This window comes from Synchiropus splendidus, chromosome 5 (genome assembly GCF_027744825.2).
Source record: "Synchiropus splendidus isolate RoL2022-P1 chromosome 5, RoL_Sspl_1.0, whole genome shotgun sequence".
Lineage (NCBI taxonomy): Eukaryota > Metazoa > Chordata > Actinopteri > Syngnathiformes > Callionymidae > Synchiropus > Synchiropus splendidus.
In genome coordinates, this window is record NC_071338.1 from 18,219,505 (window position 1) to 18,243,579 (window position 24,075).

The 24,075-nt window shown below is 42.3% G+C and overlaps 2 protein-coding genes across 2 annotated transcripts; one reads left to right on the top strand and one right to left on the bottom strand.

Moving 5' to 3' along the window:
- Positions 1 to 317: 317 nt before the first annotated feature.
- Positions 318 to 12,346, top strand: gas6 (growth arrest-specific 6). Its single transcript, XM_053866599.1, has 15 exons — positions 318 to 850; positions 973 to 1,133; positions 3,051 to 3,075; positions 3,157 to 3,219; positions 5,081 to 5,203; positions 6,406 to 6,525; positions 6,875 to 6,997; positions 7,418 to 7,539; positions 7,686 to 7,804; positions 8,365 to 8,554; positions 8,617 to 8,781; positions 8,841 to 9,009; positions 9,081 to 9,220; positions 9,289 to 9,484; positions 10,425 to 12,346. Exons 1-15 carry the CDS (start codon positions 775 to 777, stop codon positions 10,574 to 10,576), a joined length of 1,944 nt encoding a protein of 647 aa, XP_053722574.1. The 5' UTR covers positions 318 to 774; the 3' UTR covers positions 10,577 to 12,346.
- A 564-nt stretch (positions 12,347 to 12,910) lies between these two features.
- LOC128759337 (transmembrane protein 255B) lies at positions 12,911 to 23,987 on the bottom strand. Its single transcript, XM_053866212.1, has 9 exons — positions 23,924 to 23,987; positions 23,552 to 23,694; positions 23,399 to 23,461; positions 17,785 to 17,874; positions 16,073 to 16,153; positions 15,172 to 15,257; positions 14,632 to 14,791; positions 14,239 to 14,388; positions 12,911 to 13,132 (listed from the first exon to the last, which is right to left on the bottom strand). Exons 1-9 carry the CDS (start codon positions 23,985 to 23,987, stop codon positions 12,911 to 12,913), a joined length of 1,059 nt encoding a protein of 352 aa, XP_053722187.1.
- Positions 23,988 to 24,075: the final 88 nt, after the last annotated feature.

Consider the following 24,075-nt stretch of genomic DNA (forward strand, 5'->3'; position numbering starts at 1 on the left):
AATAGAGGATAAAGGAACCGACTCGAACATGTCGCACGTTATTGTGTTTCTGCGCCGAAATGTTCCACAATAAGTGCTTTTATTTTTGGCAGGGCAGAGGATGAGAATCCAGGTCTGAGACTGAAACTGATTTTTTTTTGTTTTTGTTTTCAGTGTCTATCACTGGAGAACAGAAAGAGAAACTTTTATCAGACTCGCAGCTGTCGTCCAATTGAATGAGCTTTTGAAAAATAGCAAAGCTTGAGGGGGGGGTGACCCCCAGAGGCCCGACAAGGTGGGCGGAGACATGAAGCCTTCAAATACCCCAAGTTACGCCCCTGTCCAATTGTATAAGGACATATCCAAATACCAGAAACGGAGAGTTTACTACACACACAAATGTGTTTGCGGTAAGGTTGTCGTGCACGTGAGAGAGGAGGAGGAGGAGGAGGGATCTTCGGGGTGCATCATCACAAACACTCCTCGCTGCGACTCCCCCCTCCGCCTGCAGCCGAGTTGCGCGCACTCTTCTTCAGCAGATCGCTCGCTCTTGTCCGGGTGGGAAGGACGGCATCGCGGGGGAGCTGGTTCTGGGTCCACACGCAGGCTCGTCATGGGGACGAGTTGAAGGACACGGCGTGGTCGCCTTGTGGCCAATGTTGCGAGAGAAATGCTGGATGAGTTGATTTGAGAAAGAATCACCTGGATACCTGCAGCGCTAGCTTAACTTGAGAGAGAGAGCCGGATAAGAGGAGATAGGATAAAGTTCGGGGCTGCAGAAACAGCGGTGGAACAATGCGTCTGACCCCGACAAAGCCGCTGCTGTGGGCAGCGTTGCTGACCCTGCTGGCTGTCCACTGGTCCCACGGCAGTAAGTAAACAATCACTTGCTAAGCTAACAGGCTAAGCCTCACTGACATTTGTGGGTGAAAGTAGTCTGGTCGTCACAAAGGTGGCACTTTCTTTTGACACGACCCAATTCTTGTGGTGCAGTTTCGCTGTCAGCACAAGAGGCGAACCAGTTCCTGCGGAGGCACAAGAGAGCAAACCAAGTTTTTGAGGAGACCAAGCAAGGACACTTGGAGAGGGAGTGCGTGGAGGAGAAGTGCAGCAAAGAGGAGGCCAGGGAGGTCTTTGAGAACGACCCCGAGACTGTGAGTTCACCTCAACAGTATCGCTTACATGAGCGCTGAGGAAACCGGACTTGTCTATTATGCTGTGCTATTGCTCATTAATGTCTGCTTCTGGTGGCTGAATGAAGTGATCAAAACCTTTGCAGTCGTAGTCATGATCAACCATCTGAGCCACAAGTCCTTCCAGGCTTGAACGCTTTCTCAGACAGCCTGGCGAGTCATGAGCGAGGTGAAGAGATGAATCTCTATTCTGACATGGGAACCTCTCGGATTCACTCACGCGTAGTGGCAAATGAGAAAAAGAAAGACTTCACACTACAGCACTTGACCACTTCACATCTTAACTCAGTCCAGTATGGTAAACGAATGTGTGTGTGTTTAGAACACTGCCAAACATGCAGCAGAGTCAGATCAATGTTCCAAATTGATGTGTGCTGATGACAGGAAAGCAGTGATGATTCATGGTCTGCACTGGTGGGGTGAAATGCTGATTGTTGTCAACACATGTCGGCTTGTCACTTTGGGGAATATTTGATATTTCATTATGGCAGCAAGTGACTCAGTGTGACTAATGGGCGTTTTTACACACAATTCTGCACAACAAGTGTTTTACGTGGGTTCGGCCACGTTTGTTCTTTGAGCTCCAATGTTCCCTCACATGTTGCTACCCACATGTGGACTCCTCACACACGGCTGCACGTGAATAATCCACAGCTCCTACGACTGGCCTCTTATCTGGTTTGTTTCTTATTTTCTTGATGGAAGGAGAATGCGTTTGCGTAATGCGAGTCATTCAACACACGGTGTTGCATCACTAATCTGCGTTGCTTTGCCCTTTGATATTAGTTGCCAACGAACAAGATCCAGCTGACTGTAGATTAGTCTGTAATGTGAGCTGGCAGTTTGGCCTTGAAACCATGTGAATGTCTAAAACCTCTGTTCTAAATTAGCAGCTAAATGAAGAACTTTTTAATGTACTCATCCCTGATGTCATGTAGAAGTTAATGTTGCATGTAACTCCTCGTGCGTTCAGTCCTTTTATCCCCCCGGAAGATGAGTTGAAATTTTCTCTGTTTCCTGATGTCCCACTCTTGGGTTGAAGTGTTTTGAATAAAACTAGAGAGAGGGTGAATGAGGCAATCCATGACTCAGGGATTACTTGTTGAGATTAGCCCGGCGGGGAGAGATATCGACTGGGGCCGGATTAAGATGACGCTGATCTGTGTCCAGAGGGAAAGGCCGAAGTCAGGTGATTTTCAAATGATGTGCTCGCCTCAACAGACTGAACTGGTCCTTGCTCGCGCTCAGAGCTGCATCATTCATTCTGCATGTACTTATCTCTGACTTAGCAGTTTCTTCCACTGCAGCTCTGTGGCACTGCAGAGAACCTGATAGTGGACATAGCAACACTCCATACTGTTTCAGCAACAAATCATTTGGGAGGAATTTATAGCTGTCTTAACTCCTTTTATATGACCACTTACTTATTCAGTGAGAAATATATTACGCCAACAAAAACACACCAGCACAAGTGTCCTCCTCATCATTAAGGTCTCTGTGCCAATCCAACACACCTGTATTTTACTTCATTTTATCCTTTTACTTAGGTGTGTAGGAATTGGGCCACCTTGAGAAACCATCTGCCTCTTGGTGGAGGGTCTCCATCCTGACACACATGTGCAGAGTGCTGCAGCCTGAAGGTGGGAGGGATGCTGCAACTATCAGGAATGCAGGGAATTTTTAAGAAGCCCCTGGCAAAGTGCTGCACCCACTTCAACTTGAACATGTACTACACATTACTAATAAATCACGCAACATTCATTAGCTGGTATGATGTAGCCTGATCCCCACCGTCTCTTAACTGCTGTTACGTGTTTTGTTGTTTAAATACTTGAATTTCTGACATTAATCTTATTTAATCTTTTCTCTCTGATGTAGGAATACTTCTATCCAAAGTACTTAAGTAAGTTCTTTCCTGGTTAAAAACAGATGTTTTCTAAATATGCCTCGATACGTTCTGACTTTTATGTCCATCATGGTTTAGGTTGTTTGGAGAAGTTTGGAAACTCTGAAAAGAAGAAGCAAGATCTGGTGACATGCGTTCATAGTAAGTCCAATTTATTTTCCCACTGTGACCTAAATGTGACTGTGAATGGCAGATGGCTGTTCTCCTTTCTTAACACTCCCACTGATGCCCTCCATAGTCACATCCCGAGAGGTGGTGTTGCAGGGCTGCACTGCAGTATCACCGCTCTGCATCACACACACACCAGAATTTCTTTGCTGCATTGAATTGTTTCCGTTTTATAATTCAGCCTGAGCTTACTCCAGAGATGCTGCACATTGGTGAAGAGGTGACACACCCCTTTTTATCGTCACTCTGTGTCTCTGGGTCAATGCACCAGCATCTTTGTGAGCACGCTCAGTCAGCAGGGGAGTGACGTGAAACAGCTCTGACGTGTGTGGAGTGGTGAGTTTCTGCTGCATCAGGGTACGACAGACAAGGTCTTACCGGCATCTCCGCTATTGGCTGAGCAGAGAGCCAGTGGGGGGGGGGCTGTGATGACTCAGCCACTGCATTTTTTTTTTCAGCTCATCCTCTGTGTTGGGACTTCCTCTTCATCATCTCAGCCCTTTCTTCCTTTCCTCCTCTGTCAGCACATTGCTCCATCTTGTTTTCAAGCGTAGTGACTACTGTTTTGTGAACCTACTCTGTGTCAGGATGTCAGTCTCAGAGCCTTTCTTCTGATCGCTTTCTTTATGTCACATCCAAGCCATCTTCGCCTAGCGGCTTCCGTTTCCTGAAAACTGTCCCTGTTAGATTAACTTTTTATTCATTGTTTGAGATTAATTGACCTCAACTTGGGAGGTAAATTGAAATTTTAAAGAAGTGGAATGAAAGCTGTCTCAATCCAGAGCCACCCAACAGGAAGATTTTGTCTTGTTTTATAAAGGTTTAAGGCTTTAATACAAAAAACTTTGAATAATTCTTTTGTTTGAAAATGGGCAAATGATAATCATTTAGTTTTGCTTGTTATGTTTTTATCTTAATTGTCAATACAAATTTGCTGGAATGAGTACATGAAGTTCATAATAAAGACAGTCTGTTATAATCTGATGTGATCTAATCTAAAACATCATGGGATCATATATAGAATATACCACAAAGCATGATTCTAGAATACACTCAAATTCAATTCAAATACATTGAATTGAATTGGAATTTGTTAGTGAAAGATGAATATTTACTATAAAGTATCGTAATTTTCTGGTTTCTGTGACATTGGTCATGGCTGACTGGAATTTAATTTTGGTGCACTTTGAATCTCATTGTCAGCTGAGTCCTTGGGGTCCATATAAAAATGGCCCTCAAACCTTGAATTTGATGTGTAGTGTTGCTCTCACTTGTTCAGATCTGAAGGCATCTGCCATAAATTAGACACGGCGTGTTGTCTGAGTTGAAATGAAACTGTGACAAACAAGTGCATTTTCCCGAGCTTATCTAATCCACCTTCCACTTTCGGTGAACTCAGGGGAACAAGTTCTGACACGTCCAGTGGTGTGTCTTCTCCTCGGGGATGTAGTAGAAGAAGAGAGGAGCATGTTAATGCGGCGTCAATGCCCTGTGTGGAAGGAAATTGTTTTTCATGTGCAGGACTGAACTGCTACATCATGCAGTTGGTATTTTATCAAGCGATTTTCACAATAACCTCTCATGGCGTGACTGCTCTGTGTTTATTTTATTGGATACAATCTCTGTCATGATCTGGAGGGCACAGAAGACTCAAGTAGGGCATCTCTGGACCGGAGCTTAGCCAGCATTAGTCTATTTATATTGATATGTGGCGATGACCTTCCTCTGTCTAGTATCAGAATACAAGTGACACGTGTGCTCAGTGGACGTCCTCACAGCAGTAACATCTTTTTTTTTTTTTCTTTTTTCTCTCCGTGTTTTCTTCCATATTTAGACATTCCGGACCAGTGTTCTCCTTCTCCCTGTTATCCCAAAGGCACCGTGCGCTGCGAAGACAGGAAGGGCGAGTTTCTCTGCCACTGTTTTACTGGCTGGACTGGAGCACAGTGTGAGAAAGGTAAAGACCAACACTGAAGGCTTTTCTGCAAAGTCACTCAGTGTCATGTTCAGCATCGTCGGCAAGCTGTCTTCCCTGGATCCTTTTAGGGCCTGACTAGCGAGTGAGCAGCTTTTCGATCACAATCTTGTAAATAAATAAATATTAAATAATAGAAAAACACATCTTTTAAATTGAAGGAAGATAAACATTTTCCCATCTGTTTTGGAAATTATTGCTGGGAATTTCATATATTTTGTTTTGGTATTTACTCCCCTACAAACTTATCGGTTCATGTCCGGGAAAGAAGAGATGAGCAATAGTTTTTGGCTGATAGTGCTAACTAACACTCCCAATGACTTTGGCGGTGGAATGAAAAATGTCCTCCCAAAGTAAGATATTGCAGGATTTCAAGGGTCGCAGCCAAGTGGTCAGAGGTATGCGTTGATGAAGGGCAGTGAAACAGTAACTTAATGGAAGCCAAGACGAAAGAGTCTAACAGAAAATGGAAAATATGACATCATTCCAAATGTGTAAATGCTGCTTTTGAACTGAATGTTTAAGGAAAAAAAAACTGATGTAGCATCACTCATACTTTTTGCCTTTCTTCTAGAAATTTAGCATGTTAAGTGAAAACTGTACATTTTTTCCATGCCAATTTTCCCTTGTTTGTTGTTTTGGGATGGAAAAATGAACCGCCTGTTAAATGCTGAGGCTGTTACCCTGCAATCCACCGAGAGATCAAAGATTTGGTCTGTGCCCTCTGGATGGTACTATGGCACTTTATTCACGTCAGCACCTTCAACTGCCAGTCGTTGCAATATGAAGTCCTTCGCTATTATATTTTGTGCAGCAGATACAATGCTGCATAGTTTAGACATATATTTTTGAGAAATGATATATAAAGTTTTATATCCTTCAGTACGAGATACAGTTGTATTTTCAATTCTGTGTGGTAGATGTTAAAGGAGAAGCAGTATAAGAAGCTGCATGTGGAAAGAATGACCTGCAGACTGACACACGTGCTGTCCACACTTTTCCACTGACTCAGCCTGCCACCTCCAGTTGTAGTTGGCCTTCGCAGAACTTTTAAAATGTTTGTGACCAGCTTGAAACCCCCTCCTGCAATGGCAGTGTTTATCAGGCTTTCATATTATGTCACTGATTCACTATGACACTTTTTCCCCTTCGTTCATGCGGATTCTCTGAATTTCCATGTGCAGATGTTGACGAGTGCAGCAAAAGGAATGGAGCGTGTGATCATGAGTGCAACAACACGATGGGCAGTTACCGCTGCTCCTGTCACCATGGATACATGCTAGTGGGACGACATTTATGTGACGGTAAGTGTGATGTGGAAAGTACAGCGAGCACTGCAGCATTACTAATTAGCTACTTAAACTGTTATTCTGCTGTTAGCTAAAATGTCTGACCTTATATAAACACTGTCTGGAAGCACTGATACATCTGTGTGGTACCAAAAAAGTTGCTGAATGATGACCAGGTTTTTTTTTTTTTTTTTTTTGCTTTCTGAGTAAACCACCCAGTGTGTCTCTTTAATGTAACATTGCTGTAAACGTTCTCTTGCCCTAGTTAATGGTATTTAAGCCTGCAGATGTGTAGTGCGTATCTGTGTTAAAGCTGGATGGTGAGATGTATTTATAAACTCGAAACAAAATTTGTCTCTTTCAGATGTGAACGAGTGTGAAGACCAGAGTGTGTGTGGATCCGCGCGGTGTGAGAATACGGAAGGAAGTTACGATTGTCTGTGTGACATCGGCTACATCTACGACAACGAAACCAAGAGCTGCGTGGGTAAGTTTGGGGTCATACCTCATCCGCTATTTATCATCTGTACCAATGAACCCCTGTGATCTGAGGGTGTTTGGGTCTGGGCAGCATGATGGAGCTATTGAGCAATAGCACTTCAGTAGAAGATTGGATGTCAGAAAAAGAAAACAGAAGTATGTTTGTCCTCGACCTCCGTCCTGGGAATACAGACGTTTCATAAGCTCTGCTCTCTCAGGACTGTTTATAATAGCTGACCACCTCATTGCCATGTACGGCTGTAAACTCGGTGTTATCGTCAAACATTTCTCGGTACAAGTGTTCATTTCCTGGTGTGTTGACAGGAGATATTTTTCATCTTGTTGGAGTCAGTTTTGTTTTGAAGAAAACTCCCCACGTTTAACTTTCATCTCTCCACTTTCATTTCTGCGATGTTCCCGGTTTCAGATGTCAACGAGTGTGAGGCAGGTGTGTGCGCGGGCGAGTGTCTGAACACTCCGGGGAGTTTCCGATGTTTCTGCGACGGCCGGAAGGGTTTGAAGCTGGCCCGGGACTTGAGGAGCTGTAAGGTGAAACACGAAACTTTTAATCTGTTTCATCTCAGTTTGCTTTTTTCGGTTCTCTATTCACATGTGCTTCGTAGTAGAAGTTCCATAAACTAAGACGGAATCAAACACATTTTTATACTGACAAGTTTTTTTTTGGTTTCCTACAGTCCATAACTCCATGTATGTCTGTGTCACTGAGGAGAAACTCGCGCTCTCTCTATCTGGGCCGAATGTTCAGTGGCGTCCCAGTGGTGAGGCTGCGATTCAGGCGACGGATTCAGACTGGGTAAGGCCATGTTTTAGTGATGACAGAGAATCTTGGTACTTGGGTTCACTCTAGTCATTAAGGTCACACTCCCCACTGTCCGGCTACTACATTTGTTTTATAGTAAACTCCTGTCTTGTTTTCTTCTTTTCATGCACAGCTCAAATAAAACAAACAGCACTTGATTTATGGCAATATCTGGAAGTGACTTGTCTTGGCAATATGTGAACTTTATACATTCCAAGTCTAAGACTATTTGGTTAATAACGAAAAAAATATTAGTGAATTTATGAAATTTACACGAGGGAAATAATGGACTGTACTGAACATTGGGGTTATCCTCAAAATGATTTGGACTTTTTATGCAAGTTGAAAGTATTTTAAGTGCTTTCCAGAATGTCCATCCGTTTCCATATAATTTTTCATGCTGTTTATATTCTTGATGATACATTAGTTAGTACATTTATTTCATGGACACTGATACTTGATACTGAGACTACAGCCTCTGTATACTTAAATATTTTCACTGGAATTATGACCCCAGGAGAGAGTTTGCTTAAAAAAATGTTGTTTTCCTGCAGCTTTTCGGCAGAGTTCGACTTCCGCACGTACGACCCTGAGGGAGTGATATTCTTTGCCGGCGGCCATTTAAATAGCTCCTGGATAGTTCTTGCAATGCATCATGGGAGGCTGGAGTTGCAGCTGAAGTATGGCAGCGTTAGCAGGGTCACCAACAGTGGACCCCTTGTCAACGATGGGCAGTGGAGAAAGGTCAGCCCTCGTGTGAATCCCTAGTCAACATGACAGGAAGTGAAACCATGTTGTGTCGCCAGATTTCAGTAGAGGAGCAGGGGCGGAGCCTCGTGATCAAGATTGACAGGGAGGCCATTATGAAGATTGCGGTGAATGGTGATCTATTCACCTTGAAAAAGGGGATGCACGAACTGAACCTCACTGTGGGAGGGGTCCCGTTCAAAGAGGATGGTCTTGTGAATCAGGTGAGTGTGAGCGTTTTTTTCGGAAGGAGGGGTTTGTCTAAGTCTGACTGTTGCTGCAGGTGAACCCTCGCCTGGACGGCTGCATGAAGGAATGGCGTTGGTTGACAGGAGAAGATGGATCTATACAAGAAACCATTAAATCAAATGAGAACCTTCAGTGTTTCAGCGCTGAAGACCCCGGGGCGTATTTCCCCGGCGCCGGCTTTGCTCTCTTCAACGTCAGCTACGGTACAGTGTGTTCACCAAAGCAGGCGGTGATGATAGATCTTCACTGAATGGCCTGATGTGTTTTGATGCAGAGCCTCAGAACCTGAGTGTCCAGCTGACACTGCGGCCCACCTCCGCCATCGGAGTTCTGTTTGCACTGGTTCACCGGGACACAGCCGTCCTCTCCGTCGCTCTCGCCGACCATAATCCAGATACTGATGAGTGGAGGGATGTGAGTATTTCCAAAGATCCGTTTAACTCTCAAGTCATCTCTCAACATCTCTGCCTCCTGCATTTCAGTTCATTCTGGTGTCAGCCGGTGATGTCATCATCGCGAGTGCCCCAGCGCCTTTTTGCGATGGAGAGAGTCATGAAATCCAAGTGACGATATCCAAGAACCAGACCCAGCTGCTGGTGGATGGTCAGCCCGGTCACAGTGGTGACAATGAGCTGGACCTCTGGCAGGAGTTGGACACCTACATTGGAGGCCTCCCAGGTGAGAGGACATTAGTCTAGAGTTGAATTTAAACTTGCAGCTCCAGCTGCACTCTATTTAATTCAACACCATCACAGGGACTTTAGCACGTATCCCAAAGTGACACAAGTTTCGCCACATTCGGCCCACAATACATGCATATCTGCCTGTGGCGTGAGGACACGGCTGTCAATAGTCATTCCTACATTCAACAAAGGTCTTGAACTGGATGTGTCCTCCCTTATCTCTTCGATGAACCTCTGAGGTCTCTTCTTCTTTTGACTGGTATCCTTTATCGATGCACCCAAATTTCTTGGCCAAAAGAAAAGCCTCCGACCTGTTGGCTGCATCTGGTTTCAGCCGTTTTGTTACAGTGCTAAAAGACTGAAAATGTACTTTTTGGCCATATTGGCAGATATTTTTCAGTTGGATTTTTGTGGTGCATAACTAGTATTCTTCATCCTACATGTCCACTGCACCTATAATGCTTTGCAACAGTCGAAGCTCTTTTAGAGGAGCCGTTGTCATGAGATCCTAGATGACCATGATTTTAATGTATTTTTTGTTTTGTCTCAACTATGTTGTGAAGCAAATATTGCAGGAATTGTGTTAGTTGATTTATATCAATCATAACTATGTTCAATGTTCTAAATGTTTTGTTATGGTCATAAGCTGTGGTAAGTGTGTTAAGGAGGTATTATTATTTAACGTCCTTTTGTTATTCAGTTGCATTGAATTCTAAATTCAGACATATTTTTGAGTCCTTGTCCTTTGACCCCTGGTGACGTTGCTCAGGGTCCTACACAAGCTAAGAGGATGCATCGAAGGTCAGGACGAGAACAAACTTGGTGATGTTTTTCCCCCAGTTGAGAGTGTTCTAGCCGGTTGTTTACCATGAGAGCTGTGATCCGTTAACTCGTGACCTCATTTGAATGTCATGTTGTTGTTTTCCTCTCCTCAGACATCTCTCTCGCTTCCACTCTGGTGTCGGCGCCCTACAGCGGCTGTATGCAGGTCAGAGTTAACGGCCAGTCGCTGGACTTGGACCAGGCCGTTCAGAAGCACAACGACATCCGCTCTCACTCCTGCCCCCTGCTGGACTCTCACCAGTGAGCCGTCTGCCAAACAACACGGCCGCAAGCAGTTGATTGAGGCAAAAGGGAGGATTCCCGGTGTATTTATTTCAGTGGTGGTTGTTATTTTATTGGGGGGAAAAAAAGGAAACAACCGAGGCAGGTTTGGAGCCGGGGCCTCACATCATCCTGTCTCTTACTGTGATTACTCTGCTTTCTTAGCAGACTTAGCCTCGTCTGTACTGTCACTCAGAACCATAGTCAGTCAGTAAACATCCCCACTGTGTGATAAATGCTGTGCCATGTTGCCTCAGAACTGCCGTGGAGCCGCAGCCGCTCGAGGCCACTGGGCCAGCCGAGTGTCCGAAACGGCAGCCATGATGCTTGAAATACTTATAGATCACATTCAGTGAGTAAAAGAAAGAGGGAGGTGCGTGGAGGGCTTCAGGGTTCAGAGGATGGGCTGAGCATGTCCTGTAGAAACATTGTTGAGCTGAAAACCTTGCACATTGTTGCAGGAGGAAATGGACAAAAATGCTCTCCATTTCTGCCTGCAACCCTATGAAACAACCATGTGCCTCCTAAGAACAACAACAAACGCTTTTCTCATTTCCCACCATAGTTTTTGCAGTATCAAACTCAAAACAAATATTGCTGTTCAAACACTATAGTTGAGTTGTGTGTTGCATTCACTTGAGAAACATTTGCACGCATTCAAACCGTAGACTTTGGCTCTCACAATGAAAGACCGGTGAAATGGTGACAGGTGATGACACCGTTGCAAGTCTGAGAAGTCGGTCTTCACTGTGTCCAGCAAGTTTGACCAAAAACGACAAAATACATACAATTAATGAAATCTACACATGAATAAATCTATAATCATATTGACCAATGATGATTTGATTTTATCATAAGGCAGAAGGAAGTGCAGAATGACTGACTTGTGTTCAACCTTACAGTATGTCAAGAACACATGAAACACACGTGGCGTCCATGTTGGATACAAACTACATAAAGAGCGTAATTGCTTGTTTATTCTCTAGTACAGACGCCCTCCGCACCATATACTTATGGACACAGTGAAGTGGCGTTACGTCAATGAAAGCGCGAGGAGCGCGTGAATGCGGCGTCAGAATTTTAATGTTGCTGCCGATTTATGACTCCTGAAGTGAATGCATCATGCACCAACCGCACTGGTGCTTCCTGCTATTTATATTTCAATATTTCACCCAAGAAAGTCTGACAAACACGATACACACAATACTATTTTCGCTCTGATGAACTGCTGCCCAACACCGATCAGCTCATGATCGACAGTGCAGCAGCACCGGGATGTGGGAGGGGCTTCTCTTTACTGCAACAATCGCACTGCAACAATCGAACAAGCTACTGAGTGACGCTGTAAAATACTGAATATGTAAATATTGACTGTAAGGCTTTATAGAAGAGTAAACAAACACTACCTTCTGCGCATTTATCTGTACATTTTAGTTAAAAAAAAAAAGAGTTAATCCTTCATTCTCATCCTGAGAATTGAAATATTTTTTTATGGTTTTTAATTTCAACATTATAGGTGCTGAATCATTTCAGATATAGTTTCCAAAAGAGAATGTATGAGGAGCAAGCGTGATGCAAAGGGCTCCGGTGTTCCACGTGTGATGTCTCGGATGCTAGAAAATAGAGCTTTTTTTAGGTATTTGTGTTTTTATTATAAACTGCGAGGATTGTTTTCGATGTATGCCTTCTGAGTTTTAACTTCCATGAGTGAAAATGCTATTTAAAAGCTGAAAATAAAAGCAGTTGTGCGACACCATGGAGTTGAAGTCTGTCTGTTCAGATTCCAGAAAACAGGCAACCATACACTTTTATTTGAAGAGGCCTAACGCAACACTAAAAAGCCCTTCATGTGTGATGTAGAAACATCTCTACAAATGACAACGGTAAATTTGGAGGACAAATCCTTTGACAGCAACATTGTGCAAAATCAAAACACAATGAAGATTAATTAAAGCCCTTTTGTTTAGTTACACAATCAAACACTGATGTCGCTGTGTCAGAGAGCAGTGCACCACCCGGTTTGACAAGACAAGGATGCTTCACTACTGCTGGAACACACCTAAGATCGTGTAGACTAGCGACAGTTTCAGAGCTCACTAGGTGGCGCTCTCGTGAGGTTTCATTGAAATGGGTGTCCGGAGCCAAGGTTTATGGGGCAGAGAGTGCCATCTAGTGGGCATCGACAAGCACTGTTTCATGAAGCTTCATCAGTCCACAGACCGATTGTTTTCTCCTGGGCTCGGAGTTTGAGGCGCAGTCTGTGTTTAATATCTGCGGACGGACCTTCTCCAATACACTCTGCCTGACAGGCCAGGGCTCAGCAGGCGTAGGGCGGGGGCTTCTCGAAGGGGCTGTACGCGGATCCATACAAGGCTGGAGCGTTGGGAGTCTGCATGTATCCCCCTGGATCCTGGGGTCCTCCCTGAGGAGGCTGCATCTGTGTGGGCGGCTGAGTGGGCTGCTGGTACTGGTTCTCCTCAGATGGACCGGTGGTGGAATTGGGGCCCGTCTCTGACACGGCTTGGGGGGTCGTAGGAGGCTGGAAGCTGTTGGGGTGCTGTAGAAGGGTTTGAGAGAATTATTAATATGTCGTACAGCAATATGAGGATTAAAAATATGTACTTAAAGCTCATTTTCAGTCAGTATAACAGTGATATCTGTCTTTCACACACAGTGGATGTATCACTCTCTTCTTGCTCCTGCTCTCACACGACGATAACTGACTGATGGGACCAGCTTGCTGGGCTGGATGGGTCTCTCCTGTCAGTCAACATTTCAGCCGGGAGACTTTCCAACTGTCGGCTCAGGACTGACAAGAGAAGAAGGAGGTCAGAGGGACTTAATGCTGCTGGAGAGAAACTAAGGACGTTTCACAGCGATACATCCGCAGGGTCTCCTGGATTTACAGTGGTGCTCCCCAAACTTTGATGTGTGACAGGAACAGCTGCTCACCCTGGTGTTGAAGTGGTCAGACAATAATTAAAGAACACTTTGAGACGAAAATGAGAGAGGAATCAAAGCAGCTGCTCATTTTGCGATAGACTTCCTCAGAACTTTCTGACTCGAAATGTTGCAGCTGTCTGCACTTCATTCTCAGTTGAGATTCTTCTCAGGCCTGTTTTTAAAGTAGCTGTGCAGCGTGAAGCAGAAGAGCCAGTCACACGCACAGGATGATGTTTCCCTGTAACTCAGAGGTGGGCAATTACGTTTCCTGAAGGGCCACATTAGAACAGTTGTGAGGGCGCATCATCAAAAGGAAGACAGTGATGACTACAAAACATGATGGAAAAATATCCAAAATATATACTACACGTTCATGATAAAAAGGCAATTTATTTCAAAATATAGTTTCAGTATTACTTCAATGTATTTTGAGGAACAAGAAAAAAAACAAAAAATGGCCAATGAAATGAAGAAAATGTTAGTCTTAAAACAAGAATATGCTACATTTACTGCTGGAGTGGTTGCGGTGGTGGCGACCAAAAGAGAAAGAACAAAAAAAGACAGAAAAATTAGGCCATATTAGTTATAGTTTTATATAGTAGTTAAATGGGCCACGAAAAATACAGGCATCGGGCCGTATATGGCCCCCGGGCCGCACTTTGCCCAGGTCTGCTGTAACTGAAGGTTTTTCTACGAACTCACCTGCATGGGTAAGGGTGGATATGTGGGGTAGGCAGGCAGGCTTTGACCGGGAGCACAAAAGCCGGCGTAGGTGAGCATGTGCTGGGCGGGGTTGTAGAGCATGTGGGGGGGCGGCTGTGGACTGGGGGCCACTGAGAGCGTCGGCTTCTGCTGCGAGAGACGGAAACATGCTGATGTCGTGAGAATGATCAGAAAACCATGGACATTGGCTCAGACTTCAAAGCCATTGTCAAAAAAGTTTTGACCTTGTTGTATCCAACACTTTTTTTAAGGGCTCTGAAGAGATTCTGAACTTTTTTTTCCAGTTTTCTCAACTCTCTTTTTCTTCAGATTCAAGCCCTGGTGGCACAGATTTTACCTCCATATATATATATAAGGCTATTTTGTTCTCACCATGTCCTTGTAGGCACCGAGGATGGCTGCCGTGACAATTCCCAGGAAGAGTCCGATCACATTGAGCACCACGGAGGACCAGAGCAGGCGGTGGAGGTGGATCACGTCCCAGCAGCTGCTGACCCCCGTGAACTCAAAGTAGGGGGAGTGGTACTCTGTGCTGAGAGATGGGAACAACCATCATGACGCATTTAGTGAGCATTAAATACATATTGCAATTTAACTTGTTAATTTGAAATATTTAACTAATTATATATATATATATATATATATATATATATATATATATATATATATATATATATATATATATATATATATATATATAATCTTTATTTTTACAGCCTTTGTTTAATGTTTCCTAAATGCTAAATTTAATAAAGGAAAGGAGGTAAATTGCAAAATTACAAAAAAATTACAAAAAATAAAAAATAAAATAAAATAAAGTGATAAACTAAAGCATCTGTCAGCTACACCGGATACATCCGTGTTATTAATTGTCCAGACATATTTCCAGTTATCTTTTGTAGCGTCTGGCACCTGTCGCAGTTGTGCAGGTAGCAGCAGTAGCAGGTGTTGCTCCTCAACTTCAGCTTACAGGCTTTGTCAAAGGATCGACACGTCACCTGGAGCAGCGGAGAGAAGAGTCGATGACGGATGACAATTCAACTTTAGAGCACCTCACATGATGAAACACACGATCCAGAAGCAACTGAAGAATTGACAAAAAACACAAGCGCTGTCGTCTGGGATGTGAGCGCACATGCACTAACAGAACCTCGCCACTAGATGACACTACAGGACATCGCACAATAGATTCCTACGTGCACTTTGACTAGTACCGAAATTAAAGTGGAAAAAATAAGGAAACGAAAGCGGATAGATTCATTACTATTTAAACGTATTTCCCTCTACTTAGTCACTCCTGGTATTCAAGACACTGTTTTGGTCAAATGGTTTTCCAATCTGAATGCTTTCAGGAAACATTTTTTGCAGGCTTATATTCTATACATTCGCCATAATGCATCAATCTATAGTCTTGTATATATATATATATATATATATATATATATATATATATATATATATATATATATATATATATATATATATATATATATATATATATATATATATATATATATATATATATATGAAAGAGTTTTAAAATCAATTCTATACACTTTCCTCAAAATGTAAATAATAAATCATTCTCTTCTCTGTATCTTCAACTTACAAAGTCGTGTGACTATGCTCCATGTAAAATGCTCCACAATTTTTATTTTGTTCTTCACTCTGCTTATTTATTTATTTTTATCAATTTTTAATTCCCACTTATCTTCATAGTGATGTCTATGGATGGCTGTTTTCTAGATGTTGGCCAAGAGGGCACATCCTGGATCCTGTTTTTGCTTGGCAGCGTGTCACATGTGCCTCTCACCTCAGTGTAGTAGCTGTCGTAGGCGTATCCTGATCCACTGCCGTAGAAGTCACACATGTCCTCCTCAAGTGGTCTGGTGTCCTTCAAAGAAGAAGAGGAAACAGGAGTTTGAATGCACAAAACCTCTTCAGGATGTAACATAAACAATCCTATGCACCGCTAAAGATGCATGAATCAGGTGAACTTTCAATGTGTTTCTGCCACTGCGTCATGTTTCTTTTTTATCCTCAAGAGCCTCTATCAGCAGTTTGGCGTCTAATGGAGCGGTCCACAAACCCATTAGCAGCCAACCACTCTGAACATCAAATAATCTACGAGGTCATAAAGTCATTCCCACCGGCTGAGGTCAGGCTGCGCTGTAAATATGACTTTTACTGTCCAGTGAGTGTACAAATATATTTATCGGCAGGATTGTAATGAGTTTTTATTCTCAATATTTATAGGTTTCTGCTGCCAAGTGCAGTTTTCAGTCGCTACCGTTTGTCAAATACATTTGCTGGAATCTATTTACAGCACACTCATTCAAATTTATTAGCTGCATTATACCTGAAGTAAAACACTCACGTTTGTTGATCCTTGTTCTCAGATTTCATTTTGATCACTAAATGAATAAACAAGTAAATAGCCTACATGACGACTAGTGACTACATTCACAAAAGACTGAAAACATCTAAAGAAACGCCAAAATATCACATTTCTTTCATGTTGCCATTAACTTTGATGTATTTCTTACAATTGAGTAAATTAATTATCTTTATCTGCACTTTCTACAATGATTCAGAATATTTATATTAATGTACCATATATCAAAAACTCATTCATGTGTTCTTAAATACATGTCTTATTGTTGCTATTGTTTCGTCTCTGTCTATGTTTGGTCTATTTCAACCAAATCGTTTGCTGTTGAACACAGTACTTTCATCTGCGTTGAAATTATGTCACATTTATTTGTTTTGTTTTATTTATTTGTTGCATAGTTGTGTACCTTTTTAGGTTTCTGTGTTATTTGCAGCTTAATAGATTAAAACAAATACAATTTGTTACATTCCTGGTATTCCATACAGAGGAATGTATCTGAAATAATTATGGAAAAGTAAATGGAATTAAAAGTATATGTATTTTTATTTAACTGTATTTATTTCCTCTTTGTGTATTTTACACTTTTATTTCAATTTATATTTGCATCCCCTTTCATTTTGGCACTCCTGGTAATTCCATAAATTTTGCCTTAATGTATGTTAAATATTTCAAATAAATCAGTCAAACAAACAAACAAAAAACCCAAGGGCTCATGTGAAACAATGTTATATTTACTTTGTGTTGCAATGTAATGGTCTTAAAAAGAAAAAAAAAAGGAAGATTTTTTAAATTATCTATTAATTTATCTCTAAATTTCTCTCACAAATGAGTTCTGGATTTTAGCTAATTGAATCCCATGTATAAAAAAAATGACTCAATGTATGAAATAAAAAACATAATATTTAATAATTTATCCAAATCATTAATCCACTATCTAGAAGAACCGCAGAGGCAGAAGTTACTGTATAAGCCATATACACATGGGAAGCTTCCGTGAAGTGTGCTCATGTCGACGTTAAATCAATGTTTGTTCCACTTGTTTTGTGTTTTTCAATTCTTTACAAGACACAGTTAAATGTAATTTCCACAAAAGAGAAATGTTCTTATGCTTCAGGGCTCTCCATTTTACTTACAATGAACTCTGAGGTGATGATCCCATCAGCGATGGCACAGAAGAATGAAGCAATAACTCCGATGCTGATGAAGATGATGGCGGCAGTGAGCTGGGTGTAAACAACAGAAAAGGTCTGTCAAAAACGTCTCTCTTAAGTGCATGCTATGGTGTTTTTGCTGTCCACTGCAGCATGTGAGCAGTCCGACCATGGGACCCCGACACACAGTTGGCTGGCTGCAGGTGTCTGTTCATAAACTGTGTGCTGCAGTTACCGCCTCTCCAACAGCACCACCAGGACAGAAACAACACATTAACATTTGTCAACCAACACATCCAAAGAGCAGCATCACTTTATCCAAGGATGCGCCAGAAAACACGGGTCTGCTTGTGTTTGTTTTGGTCTTCATCGAGTCCTGCAGGGGCCCTTGTTGATCCAGAGAGGAGTTGTGTGTTCTGGACTTACTGTGATCCGTTGTCTCTGGCTTGTTGTTTTTCTGTCTGCATCCAGAAATGAGATGATGAGGCTTCATGAAACAGTGTCCTCAGAAGAGCTCAGAGGGTGACAGTGGTGCTTTAGAAAATCATGGCAAGTTTTGTTGAAATGGTTGTTTGAAGTCCAATATTTTAGAGTAGAAAGTGCCATCTAGTGGCTGCTAAAAGGGAGGACACTGTTTCATGAAGCGTCAGCAGCCCATCAGTAACCTACTGCACCTAGACCTCAAAACTTTTCCAGGTCTATCACCGACCCAACTTAATGCCAGAACCTGCTGAAGTGGTGCACTTTGCCTTAAATTGTGATAAAAGAAGTTGATGAATGACGTCACTAAAATAGCTATTCCACATGAAGGCTTTATTATAAGACGATGAATCGATAACGGGGGTTGAATTAGCGGCTAGAGACCACTCACACTTGCAACACGACATGAGGAGAAACATGAGGAACAGTAACCCGGGAGGGTTTTTATCTTCCACTGGGCAGGACTCTCTGCTTCATTAGCCCTTTAAATGGCTTCTTTTTTATGAGCCGCTAACTGGAGAGGAGACCAGCACAAGAGACAAAAAGAGCTTGACAACTGCATTACTTCACATTAGCTGCGTCACCAGCTGCTCCTGCATAAAACACCTCAAACTGTGACCTCCCCTGAAGGTTAATGGCCCGGGGGAGATTGAGATCGCGGAGAACCAGCCAGCTTGACTGAAACAAACCCGGAGATTTAGGGAAGTTTCCACACAAGTTTCTATGGTGAGAGATCGTCTTCCGCTGAGCCGATGTCGGGTAATGAGAAGTGAATGTTCCGCTGCTGAAGCTACAAGGTGACCGGGTGAGAGACAGGCGGTGATATACAGAGAGGAACTAGAGGAGGAACACCGGCAGAACGCGGTCCATGGAGACGTTTACAGCAGAGGCAGGATGGAGGGAGATAGGACACTGGCCTTTACCACAGACTGTATTTCACGCTCCACAAAGCAGGACACAGCAAAGTGAGTCGCTGGGCTCTTCAAACCTTTTTTGGAACAGAGGTCGGCAGGTCTTGAATGTTGGACAGATGAATAGAGGTATTCTCTTTCAGTACTAATGATAGTATTTTAGAAGTAGTATTAGAACATGATGACCATCAACTAACGTGAGTACATCATATGGATTCGCTTACATTTCTTCTCTGCACCAGAGATCTATGCTGATGCTTCTCTTCCCACACTCACCATACATCAAAGAAGTCAGTCAAATGTGCAACTTGGAGTTGTTTTTCAACCTGATGCGCCTCTAACTTGACCACACACCTTCACGACGGAATGATGGATTGTTCCTTGTCGGTCCCGGGACGCCAAAGACAGAGCTGACAGAGCTAGCCTTATTAACCTTACTGACACTCGTAGACTATCAACACTTGCTTAAATACAAAACCACACTATTTTCCAAAATATCAAGGGAGAAAGACTCACTCTTGTTATGAAACTGAGGCAATTGTCTGAAAATCCCCCAAAATAGAGTAAAATAATGTGAAAGAGATAGTGATCAAATGACAACAGTTCTTTAAAAATAAATAAATCATGACGTATATTGTGCCATATTGCCCATTCCTTTCTGGATTGTTTCTGAATATAATGCGCCAAAATGTCAGTAGCCACAATTAAAAAATTTTCTATAGGACTTTCGACTGAGCACAATTGCGCTGCGGCTAAGGTTCCGTTGGTGGTGAGCCTTGGGGATTTTTCAATGAACCAAGTGGCTTGGAAAAGATTGAAAAACACTGGTCTAAACGTCCTCAAAACAACCTGTTTCCAATGTTCCATTGACTGACTGCATAGTTCCTTGGATGGGTGATATGTCAGAGCACAAAGTCATTGTGTGACCGCCTCTTAGATAGGACTCTTCCGAGTGGTACTAAGACATTGCTGCAGCTCTGAAGGACCCAAAGAACATCTTCCGTGGTGGGAAGAAATGTAGAACTAGGGGCCCTTCCTAGAGCCGGCTGGTCAGGGGACATGTTCCTCAGTCAGGGATGTGACCAACAACAGGAGAGGCCCTCATGAGGACAATATTTATGTGGCCCTCATGAGGTCACAGCAAAACTACCACAGAAATTGATAGATATAAATGAACTATTAAAGATACCAGGGGGAAATCTTCTAAAAAATGTATATTATTTTCTCCTTAGTTGGTATTATTCAAAATTGATGTCTGTCTTTCTGTAGTCAGTAGGTCAACAGCGGTGCATCAACAAAGCACTGAGCGAAGACTGAATACGTTTGACATGTGATTCCTTCCTTTAAATTGTCATGAATGTGGGCTGTGGTAGTGTGTCTGGCACTGGTCAAGTGTACATATATATCTATGGTATTAAATCTAATTCAAACTATGTTACAACAATCGACATTTTTTCTTTCAGTCCAATCTGAATACACAGAGAACAAACAATCAGTATGCCTGTCCCGCAGGTCACATGGTCAGGGTACAAGACCCCAGCGTTGCAGCTGCTTGGTTCCACTTTAATGAGCGAGCTCTTGTGTTCGGCGAGCGTCAGATTTAGGGGGGAAGATGACACTTGTGTGTTCAAGAGAGACAATAGAGCGGCTCCAGTGCGAAGGCCGTCATGAAAATTTAAAGCACGGGCTGGTCGCCATGAGGCAGGGGGTCACAGGTCTGTGGACACAGGCAGGCCTGTTGACAGTGGAGTGGCCGAGGAAAGGCGAAGAAAGAAAAGACTGAGAAGAAGAAACTCAGCTGTTCGCTTTGTACTGTAATGGTCACTCACTCGTCTGTGCCACACAGCTATGGAGTACCGCACTGAAAGGTTAGACACAGGCAGCAGCGCCACATGAAACATTCACCAGGTGACATGCACGCACACTGGAACTGGAACTGTTACTCAACTCTAGCAATCAACAGACTCGGGCTTTTTTTTTTTCTGAAACGGATCTATTCATATTTGGTTGTGCAACCGTTTATCTAGTTAGAAATAAGAAAAGATTGTTATGATTATGTGGCAGCACTGTCAATCATGCTTTCCACCTGAAAACACCTGAAAACCTCATGTGACTTTTACTGGATCACACACACAATGTATATAATGAAAATTGAGCTGTAAACAATCCCTTTACTGAGAGTAAGCTGCGAAGGAACTTCAAAACCAGACATGTCTTCTCAACTCTCATAGGTAGACAATAGATAAGTTCATGAATGGATGATGAAAAATACAAACTGGTGTTTCCTGTTAACTACATAGACATCTGAAGCAAATTCTGTTCCAAAAGCCACGTCAATATTTTCCTCCAGTTATGACCTCAATATCTATTCATGTCTATTTAAAAAGCTATTTTCAACCCTTTTTTCAAATATTGTCGACCAAATTTGCTATTTATTTTGAACCACTTGTAAGGTGGTTCAACATTTGTGGTCTACAATTCAATTCCTCCAGAATCCAAACATGAGCAGGAAAATAATTCCATCTCTGGATGTTGTTGCCTGGGTCGGTCTGTGTATCGCAACACATCCCAAACCCTGACTGTAAACCGCCTCTGTTGAAATTCTTATTTTCCTTTGTCACTTGCAAGAAAACCATATTCCTCTGCATCAAACATTTCAGTGGCCAATGTAAATATGTTTTTATTCTTATTTTTTCAATCATCTACTGAGCTGTTTACGGTAAGATTCCCATGATTTAGTTGATCATTATTTGATTTTTATAACTGAAGTTTACATTGTTTAAAAGGTCAGATGCATTTTCACCTTGTGGAATCTGACCCTCTAAAATATGGATAAGATTTAGCTTAAAATTTGTACGATTTTAACTCAATATTTTAATTGGTGGGCCCCTCTCTTTCATACTAAAGATGTTAATAAAAGTAATGAATTGGTAAATAATAAAAGTGCGGCATGAACTCCTCAGAAGCCTGTTTTTAACTGGCCTGTGAGAAGGGTTGAAAGTGAACCACGCTGACTAGCTTTTGTTACACGAGTCTGATAAGAACCTTGCTGGGTTCCGAGCACCGTAAATGTGATACTGATCAAGACTCCTTAAGTGACACGCTGCACTTTCGCCAGATTGCGCTCGCACCCACGAAAAGTCATGACAGATCAGCTGCTTTACGGTGACGCCATTTTCTCTCGAGGCCAAAAGATCATGGGCTTGAACAGCATTTGACCCGTCTCTGTTTCTCTGCTCCAGCAAGGGATCTATTGATATAAGTGAGTCTCTGTTTTAAGCCGAACCAGCCTGTCATCAATGGGCCAATACTAATGAAATTCCTGGGTCATCATCGTCCACCCGACGACAGGTCCAGTCCCGTACGCCGAGGCCTGGTCCCAGAACCGTCGCTCTGACGTCAGCTAATCACATTTTCTAATAGTGATTTTTTTTTTTGTCTGGAGTCTGCAACACAATACTTTAATGTTGTGTCCCCTGTTCCAGGAAAGATGTCTCACACAGAACATGCTCATAACGCTTCAATAACTGTTTCATATTTACTTATTTTAAATACAATGGGAAATTAAAAGTGATGTGGTAATTTAAACTTAAGTATAGATATTACTGTGTCAGAAAAGTGCAGTATTTTACTGTTTAAACTTAAAAAAAAAATACTTAAATCCATTATAATAAATTCACATCATGATTTTTTTAAACTTAAATATATCCTTTTATTAAAAAAAAACCTCATTGGGCAAATATTTAAATCATGGTTAAAGGGATAATGGGATTAATTGATTTGTTAAATGACAAATATTTTTGCTTTGTATTAAGGCACAATACAAAACAGTTTTTGTTTATGTGGAATCTAAATAACTCAAAATCTGAGGAACTTATTTTAATATAAGTTTAAGGTAAGTATAAGTATAAGTTAAGTATAAGGGCTGTTTGGAAAAGGTTTTTTGTGGTCATTTTATCTTCTGGTTATTATTATTATTGTTTTTTTTATTGGCATTAGCATCTGAGATCCTGAGTTTCTGAAGGGTCGACATCTTAAATGATTCGGCTTTAACACCAAGAACTATTTCACTGACTCAAATGTTTTATTATCATCAATGAAACATGCTTTACTTTTATTGTGGCTTCTGCGGATGGACTTTATGGTCTGTTTTAAAAACATCAATAAGTGGATCATTGTCATCATAAATAAGGTTTCACACTCACCATGGGTCGGCGGTTTTCCACCAGGTGGATGCCGACGATCGCCAGAAAGGACCCGAAACTCAACTGCCAAGGACAAACAACATGGTCAGTGTTTGACAGTGAGAGGCATATGTATGTTTAAAAGGTCAGGTCAAGTTGGCAAAGGCCACGCACAATGATTCCAGGGTAATATCCAGCGACGGGAACGTTGTCGGTGCGTGTGGCGGAGATGAGACCCAAAGCCAAGATCACCAGAGACAGGAAGAGCAGGGACCCCGTCACACACAGAGCACTCTTCCTCCGCCGCTGGTACTGAACTGGACGTGGAAAACAATTCCTGTCTTTTTTTCTGTCCAACTTTATCACATTTTCAGACCGCACACTTTAAGAACAGCAACATAAAAAAAATCAGTAACATTTCAGAGTAAAATATCACCTTCCTAAGTCATGAAAAGGAGCGTCTCAGTAACAGATACTTCTGACACCACAGTCAGCAATAAGAACAGCACATGGTGCCGTGTATTAAATGAGCTGAGCCGTACGCACCTTCAGGGTCCAGTATATCTGCAGCGGTGTGCTGAGCTGGCGGCTGAGACTCCGGCTGTTGCATCTCGACTGGATGAATGAATGAGTGAGTGATGAGCGTTAGAATATCAATTAAAAACTCAGACTAATAAGCATCCTGGAGCCTACAGAGA